Source organism: Arachis ipaensis, chromosome B03 (genome assembly GCF_000816755.2).
Source record: "Arachis ipaensis cultivar K30076 chromosome B03, Araip1.1, whole genome shotgun sequence".
In the NCBI taxonomy this organism is placed as follows: domain Eukaryota; kingdom Viridiplantae; phylum Streptophyta; class Magnoliopsida; order Fabales; family Fabaceae; genus Arachis; species Arachis ipaensis.
The window spans coordinates 19,687,868-19,697,334 of NC_029787.2; the positions used below are offsets into that span (position 1 = coordinate 19,687,868).

At 30.7% G+C, this 9,467-nt stretch overlaps 1 protein-coding gene across 1 annotated transcript; it reads left to right on the forward strand.

Annotated features, from left to right (window-relative positions):
• Positions 495-2,462, forward strand: LOC107634261 (transcription factor MYB14-like). Its single transcript, XM_016337813.2, has 3 exons — positions 495-733; positions 905-1,034; positions 1,755-2,462. The coding sequence occupies exons 1-3, from the start codon at positions 601-603 to the stop codon at positions 2,332-2,334; spliced, it is 843 nt and encodes a 280-aa protein (XP_016193299.1). The 5' UTR covers positions 495-600; the 3' UTR covers positions 2,335-2,462.

Here is a 9,467-nt window from a genome sequence, read left to right on the forward strand (position 1 = left end):
TTACTCCTATGTCACAATTTCTATCACTTCTATCTCAAGAGACCCTAAATTAATTAAATAGTAAATACTATGATCAAATTAAAATTTGAACGATATAACTACGTGGGTTTACTTTTCAACTCGTTTAAAGTCAACCATATTTAAATGTGTAGATTTCATATCGACATTAATTACTTACAATCCATATATAGTGAGCTAAACCAATTTCTTATTAGCTAGTCTTGTATAGTCTTCCCTTTCAGACGTAAGAGAAGGTTCTTTTTTTATTTTAAAAGCTATATAATTATCTCAATAACACTATATATTATAAAGTAGACAACGAAGGTTTCCTTATTATAATTTCAATTTGGCAATAATAAACAATTATATATGTCAGACTTAGGTCAGTCTTTTCCACTTTCTTTAATTAGCTAGGTTGGCTAATGAATGGAAGTAACATTGTCATTACATGCTAACCTTCCTTCCTTTTAATCATTCTTATTGGCATATAAAATTGTATAAATTCCCCAACATGGTGCGTTGATTTTATTACTACTACTCTCTTCAGTTTTGTCTCGGATAAATACAAACACAAATCCAAAGCCAAATTATCATTAAAAGATGGTGAGAGCTCCTTTCTATGACAAATATGGAGTGAAGAAAGGTGCATGGAGTAGAGAAGAGGATCAAAGATTAATAGCTTTTGTTCAAAGATATGGTCATTCTAATTGGCGTCAGCTCCCAAAGTTTGCAGGTACATATATATTTTCAGTCATTCATAATAATTAACTTTAATTTCTGCTTTGAATATATTATTAAAGAATCAAGAAAACTGAAAAAAGTTGATTATTTGAGCTAAATATATCATATATGCATTAATTATATGCCATAAGTGTTGATGAGTATTAGTGGTTCTTTGTTATAGGTTTAGCAAGGTGTGGGAAAAGTTGCAGACTTCGCTGGTTGAATTACTTGAGGCCAAATCTAAAACATGGGAACTACACCCAAGAGGAAGAAGAATTAATAATCAAATTACACCAAGAATTAGGAAATAGGTATGTTTTCACAATATCAACCAATTTTTAGGTCACTATTTTTTATGAATTACTTAGGAAATTAAATTTAAAAATACTATATACACATCAAAATCCAAGATATATCATACAGCTTACGAGATTAATTACCATACATTTTATAACACAAAACAGTTTTATAATCTTCACCAGTTGGATATTATTTATTTCTACAATAAAACCTCTTGGTTAATGAGTAATTAAACCGGTAATTAAATACTTGTATAAAACTTTTTAAGCTAATGTTGAATTCCATTGGAGACCTAAATATAACTAAGCTTAAAAAATTGTCTTTCATACAGAACCAATAAATAAATAAATAAAACAAAAAAAAAATACTATCTCACAATGCTCATAATTTATAGCTATTAAAATACCACTTTTTTTAAAAAAAAATTGAGTTAGTACAAAAAAATACATAAATAATTATATATTTAATATGCTTCCTTAGAGCATGTTATGACTTTGCATGAACTTTTGGCATAAGTTTTTTTTTTCTTTTTATTTATCTTATGCCAAAAAAATTTTTTCTAAAGTTCAAGAAAAATCGAACAGTAGACTTTTCAATCACAAAAATTATAATATCATATCATGAAATTATTTTTTTTTTAAAATGATAAAAAAAAAGCACATAAATAATTATATTTTTTAACATAGTGTTTATCACTATATATCAATAATGTTATCTCTCTGATATTACAGATGGTCTTTGATTGCTGAAAGACTTCCTGGAAGAACAGACAATGAAATAAAGAACCATTGGCATAGCCACCTCAAGAAGTTATCATCAAAACACAACAACAATGAGATCAATCCATCGTCTGAATCTGAATCTGAATCAAAATCAAACAACCCAATTGATGATGATATTCTTGAAGGAAAACATACCAATCAGCCTAAAGAATCTGTAAGGCCAAGTTATGATTATGTTGATAGTGCTAATAATAATAAATTCCAGCACCGTGTTCTAGAAAGTTCATCATCAACAGAAACTTCGTCATATACTGATGATGAAGTAGGTCACAGCTATTATTCTCTTATTACTCCCAATAATGTTGAACAATCAACAATAATGAATAACTCTCCAACATCAAGCGAAGATTATTGTGTGGTTCCATCAGTATCATTTGAAGAATTTGGTGGAGATTTTTGGACTGAGCCATTCATAGTGGCAAATAATGATGCATATGGTAATGATGAGATAATAATAAGTGGTGAAGACGATGTTGGGTTTCTTGTTCCATACTTGTACGAGAGTGCAGATTTTTGTTTTAACTTGTAGGAAAATAAGAATAATGTAATTGTAATTGTAAGAGTAGTAGTAGTAGTAGTAAGAAAGAGAGTTTTCGAAGTGTTACTATACCTGAATGATATTATTGAACTATATATGATATCTCTCTGTTATATGCATGCCTTTTATATACACAAGCTGAAGAATGTACAGACTCAAGATTACCCTCAACATTACCCTAATAACTACCTAACAAACTACTGCTAACTAACTAACTACTCTAACCGAATTGTCTATTAATATTTAATAGCCACAGGGTATACTCTTACAACCCAAGAGTATGAAAGGGATGTGTGCCATAGCTACTAGACCACGCCAAGACGTCGTTTGGGTCACTAATTTTGGCGAGTTTAACAATCTCATTGTGATAAAAATAACTAAAAATTCACTTTGGTTAGCTGAGCCAAAAATGCACTACTTACTCTCAAAGAGGCTGGAAAAAAATAAGCACACAACTTATTTAATATATAACTCAATCAATTCAATTTCGTAAGCAAAAAAAGTACATATGCATATTTATACTAGTAGAAAAGGGAGAACCTTCATTATTTGAATAATGTGGGACTAACTCATAACACAATATAATAATATAAGCTAAACTAAACTACTTTAATTAATGATACAAACATAAAGATATATGCTCTTGCATCATTTTCTCTGGGTTGGAAAGAGCTCTTGCATTATCCTTCCTGGATTGAAAAAGGCTCATCTTGTATTGACGAAAGATTCTATTGGTGAGTGCATTTGGTCCTGAAAGATGTGAAAAGATATAGCTCAACTTGATTCTTTTGACCATCTACATGATGTAACGGAGTTAATACGATCTTCTTGTCATCTTTGATAAAGGAGTATGTATTTTTGAAAACATCATGAATATCTCGACAATCATATTGCCAAGGACATCCTAACAATAAGTGAAATGTGTCTATTGGGATGACATCACACTATAGTTCATCTTTATATTTACTCCTAATTGAGAATTGAACGTAATATCGCTTGTTACTTTGACCTCATTCCCTTTTCTCAACCACTGCAACTTATAAGAGTGAGGATATTCCTCAGTTGGAATCTTCAGTTTCTCCACCATATAAATCGCAACAACATTCTCACAACTTTCGGAATTAATGATGATCTTACACATATTTCTTTAGGTAGTGCACCTTGTGTGAAAAATGTTATAACGAAGCCAACCTTCATCTTCATTTAGCATGGTAGTATTCAAAATATGGCGAGCCATCAAAACTTCACTACAATCCACTGGAACCTTCTCTTCAGTATCATACTCAATATCATTCTCCTTCTCGAACTCTTCACTCGGTTCTTCGTGATTTTCTTCTTCAATTAGAGTGATAACTCTTCGATTTGGGCAATCAGCAGCAATATGCCCAAATCCTTGATACTTGAAACACCTTCTGTTAGATTCATTAGAGCGAGACGAATTGTGCTTCTTATTGGTTGGTGAACATTTTAAAGGACTTACCTTAGAGGATTGTTGGAGAGTCCATTTTTTCTTTGGAAAATTAACTATCCCTTTTCTTTTGAGAAGCTATTGTTCTTCTTCTATGTTATTTGCTTTTCAACCTTCAATAATGGTAGTCTTGTAACATTATCCAACATCTAAAATGGTTGTAGTTGAACAATGTTTGCAATGTCTTCATTCATCTCTCCGAAGTAGTGAGTAACAGTCTGTTCTTCAGGTTCTTGGATATCATACTTCATTTGAAGCTCTTTAAACTCTATAGTGTATTCCTTCACAGTTAATGATTTTTGTTTCAAATTGTGAAATTTGATGAAGATTTCTTACCTGTAGTGCTTTGGAAGGAACTTTTTCCTTAGTTCACTGTGCATTTTATCCCATGTCTTGATTTTACTCCGTCATTCTCTTTACACTCTTTTCACTGTGCAAAGCCAATCGATGAAATCATCTGGTTGGAGTCTCCCTTCAAACTCAGGAATATCAATTTTGATTCCTAAGTCTTTAACTTTCGTGTTGTTGTGTCATGCTTTTCATGTGGAAAAATCTTCAGACGAAGAAGAATAATGAAATGGATTTGCATTATCCTCTTCACTAGAAGAACTGTCTTCAATCTACTTGCCATGATTATTTTGAAAGCTTCATATTTTTCAAGTTGCTCTTGCAACTCCTTAACTTGACGGCGTAATTCCTCCATTTCAATCTCTTGAGTAGTTATATACTTTGAAGCCATCTTTTACTACTATACAATGACGCTGATGCTTAGGTGTCGATGTTATGATGATGATGCACAATGATAATGGGAATGCACCAATAATGATAATGATGGGAATGAACTAAGATAATCACTAACAGAAAAAACACCAAAAAGAAAAGAAAAAAACAATATTACCCGAAATTTCACAGCAGAAAATCCGTACTGACGACAACTCGTACCAACAGTGAGAGCACTGCACTAAAGACACGTACCCACGAACGAAATAAAATTTTACTGGAAAAAGTCGAGGACCGACCTGGCTCTGATACCAAACTGACACCGGTACATTGTTTAGGTCACTAATATTGGCGAGTTTAACAACCCCACTATGGAAAAAATAGTCAAAAACCCACATTGGTTGGCTAAATCAAAGATGAACCTCTTACTCTCAAAGAGTCTAAGAGAAAATAAACACACAACTTATTTAATATATAACTCAATCAATTCAACTTGCGTAAGCAAAAGAGGTACATATGCATATTTATACTAGTAGATGAGGGAGAATCTTCATGACTTAAATAATATAGGACTAACTCATAACACAATATGATAATATAAGCTAAATTAGATTACTTTAATTAACAACACAAACATAAAGATATATGCTCTGCATTACTAGACCTTTAATGACTCTATCACAAACAAAATATATGTTTAACTTGAAATGCTTTGTTCGATCATAAAGAATTAGGTTAAGCAAGGAGTACAACGGACATGTTATCATAAAACACTGTAAGAGCCACTATACATGGCTAATGCATTTCACAAAGAAGAGTTTAGATCCATATAAGTTCCTCAATTCTACTCTAGTAGATTTGCGGCTCATAGCGGTTTGCTTACTGTATTTCCACGAAATAAGATTAGACCCAAAACAGATGCAACAACCAAAGGTTGACTTTCTGTTATCAAGGTCTGAAGTCCCGTTCGAGACTACAAAAGTAGTGAGGGCAAATCATTAGTCTTATGGAATTAAAGATTGAGATGACCGATACTTACGAAATAGCACGTCACTTTCTTAAGGGCAAACCAATGTTCTTGTGATGGATAAGGTAATTTCATTGCATGATTTATATTCTATGGTATAATTGATTTTGATAGATATTAAGTTTTGGTAAAGATTCGATGTAAAAAAATTGTATCGCTTTATAACAAGTAAAAGCAAATTTTTATCTGAGAATTTACGCATCAAAATCAAGGACAAATTAAAATCATCAAGAAATCATTCATGCATGTAATGAAGAGAATAGGGCAAGAACAAGTCTAAGAAAGAAATTTAGTTTTTCTTGTCAAAGGTAAATCAATTTTATTTCTCAAGTTAAAAATCAGGTTTTATTAAAGTTCAAATGATTTTCAACCATAATTTCCAAATTTAGTGGATTATGGTTGATGTGGGACATTCCATAACGTTTTAAATTTAATTTTCAAAGAAGTATAGAAGGTATAGGATCCAACCAAATCATATCCAAGATGCAATAGTTTAAAAATACTCATTTTAAAAATTTTGAACATAGAGGATAGATCCCTATTTATTTCAGATAGAGGATCAATTCCTATGTGTATTTTAGACAAAAATTTCAAATTTTGAACTATGAATGAAGATGGTTTGCTATGCTTCTACAATATAAAGATCTTACTAAGAACGTGTGTTTTATACCACAAGACTTCTTCTGTCTACTCCCAATGAATATGTGAGTTTGGATGTGTTCGGTTGCTCGAGTGAATGACGGTTCGGATGGTGTCAGATCTGGAGCAACTGGTTGTATAAGGGGGATTAGGACCTGAACGCGAGCTCCTCGAGAAGAAAGGTTGCTTGAGTCGTCGGTGGGTCAGCGGGTGGGGCCACCTGCAAGGACACTCCGATGTTAAAGTCAGAGTCCGTACAATGAGGCGGCTAATTAGAATAATCAGAGTCCGTCTATCTAAAAACTTTTGCTAGCTGCCCAGATCTTCTCAATGGGATATAAAGTGGCACGCAGGTCACCTTTACATGCGGGTCGAATACCCGGCGGATCAATGGTCCGTAAGTGGATCCACGATCCTTGTTGAACTGGACCGGAATACAAAATATATAAATAAAAGTCTTTGGGTTGTGTTTCTTTTCATCACTTCTTTTAAATCTATATGCTATCATATTATATTGATCAAAATTTATATATTTTCAAAATAGTTTTCATCAAAATTTGAGGGATATCCTTGAGATTACTTATAGAGCTTCAATTATAGCCATACACTATCTAAAATGCTTACATATTTAGATTCTTGTCTTATCATATTGTGAAAGAAGAGTTGTGTAATTTTTCTCATTTGTTGAGCGAGTGTGATTCTCTAATTAGTGAGATTTTTGATACACTATAGTCGAAAGTAATACCGTGAGGTATATTAATTATTAACTATTCATAAAAAAAATACTTTAGTTAGGATTAGTTCAAATCTTTATTAGAGCAAACGTCTTTAAGGTGGAGCATGTTTTAATATACTAATGCTACGAATGCTGCGTTCGTGGTTGATTAAGTACTCAAAGTAAAGTATTTGAAGTTTGGAGTACTTCGAATCCTTAGAGCTGACGTTTCTACGTGAAGTTCGATTTAATGAACTAACAGTAAAAATTCTATATTTCTATAAATTGTATGAAAATATTCTTTATTTTAACAGTTTATCAAACACACTAAAAATTTGATAAATAAAAAAAAATTGACACCTTAATTAAAAGACTAATAACTCATTTTTATTAATTAATAATGATGTTTTTACTGCAACATTTGTCATTATGCACTATTTAAATAAGAGTATGCACTTGATTGTTCCACATAATGTATCAGTTGTCCACAATTTTAATCAAACTTTAAGAAATGATATAATTTTTGGTAGTGGGTTTTTACATATTATTGCTGTGGTTGTGTTATTAGACCTTAGAGTCTAATAATTAATGAACAAATAATATAATAATGCAAAATTTTATGAAAGTGTTTTAATCTTAATTATAAAATATATATATAAATAATTGAGATCCAACTACTAAAATTACTTATACACTTTGGTTCCTAAGATATCTGAAATGGATCCCTATTGTATTAATGTTCTAACCTTGTAAAAGTAGTTACTTCGATCAGATAGACCAAGGGAAAGTGGAAGGAATAAGCACCGTTGAATTAGAAATTGAACCACGTGCATCTCAAGAGTCTTCCTCCGGTACTATCCATTATTATTAATTGATGTCATCGCGCACTAAATGGGAACATAACATCATAGATTTTGACCTTAAACAATCGATCTTATTCTTATCTCAGTTCGCAAGCAACTTGTTTTCTGACCAGCAATAGTGTTACAACTGTTTCATTTGCTAAATTATATTCAATAAATTTTGCTAATCAGTTACCCTAATTAATAACTGCTAGGAGAATAGAATGGTATTATCAGAATCATGTTAAAATACACATGCGATTACTATGACTTCAATTTCTATATATTTTACTTCATCACTTATTAACTGTAAAAGATGATACCAATGATCTAAACTAATATTAACTTAAAAATAAATAAATAAACAATTTCAAAGTTTATAAGGACAAAGAATGTATTTTATTTTATAGTAACAACTATATAAAATATTTTATATTATCAGTATATCAAAATTAAACATAATTAATTATTTACCTATTTAACAATAACTTATTACTATAATTTGTTTTTTATTATGTTTAGTAGTTAAGAATTGTTTGCACTATCAAAAAATTAAGCATGGAACAAGTTAAAGTTTACTTGTAAAAGCCCAATAATGATTTATGAAAATTAAACAAGTTGTCTTAGAGACTTAAACTACCGTAAATTCCTTTTTTTTTTGGGCAGAATAAATTCCAGTTTACACATAAACAAAAGACAAAAGACGTTGTCACAAAAAGAAGACAAAAGACTTTGCAAAGCCGTCTTATTATTTTTTATTTTATCATAACCTACATCCCTACAGCTACAACTTTCGTTTACAGAAGATATACATCGATGGATGTAACATGTCTATTGATGATTGATGAAAATGTTATACCTCAAGTGCTGACATCCTTGCCTATGACGTAAACGTAATTCACTAACTCTCAATGTCCGTAATCAAAATTCCATTCCGCTAAATATATACTAATTAAAATCAGTTATTAAAATTAATTATTAGTATAAAATATATATTAAAATTAAATATAAAAGCTTTTAATTGATATTGTAAAATATAATTTTTTATCATATATTTTTGAGTAAATATCATTTAGATTTTAATTGTTTATCCAAAAAATAAAATGTCTCTCTATAATTCAAAAATTCTTAAACCGTCCAACTAATTAGTTTAAGCGACTCTTTGTAAATAATTACCCACTAATGTGTTAAGGATCGCCTAAACTAATAACAAACTGTTTAAACCAGCTATGTTAGCTAAGGACCAATTAAAAATTTTTTAATTATGAAAAAATATTTTGTCCTTTGAATAAATAGTAAATGACACACACAATAAAAAAGTATTTACTCTACATATTTTCTATTTCTTAATAAGACAACAAAAAAAGGAAGGCATGTGAATAACTGAATATTTTACAATTCAAAAATTTTTACCATAAAAAACATATTAATGACAAACCTCGTGGATCGTGGCTGACTGGCTGTTGGGAAGGAAAGCAATCCTAAGGGTGAAACGAGCCTGTTTTGCCATTAAAATAATAAGAGAGCGACCAACCTTCCATCACATTCGTTAAGTAGTGCTGACATCATTCCGTGACGAAATCAGGTAAAGCTAATTCCGATGTCATTAGCAGCAACTTTACGGATAATAATTTATATAAAAGATTCTTTCTAAAATTAATCTGAATTATGTTTAGTCAATTAACTACTCATAATATCTTTTGGAAAAAATTT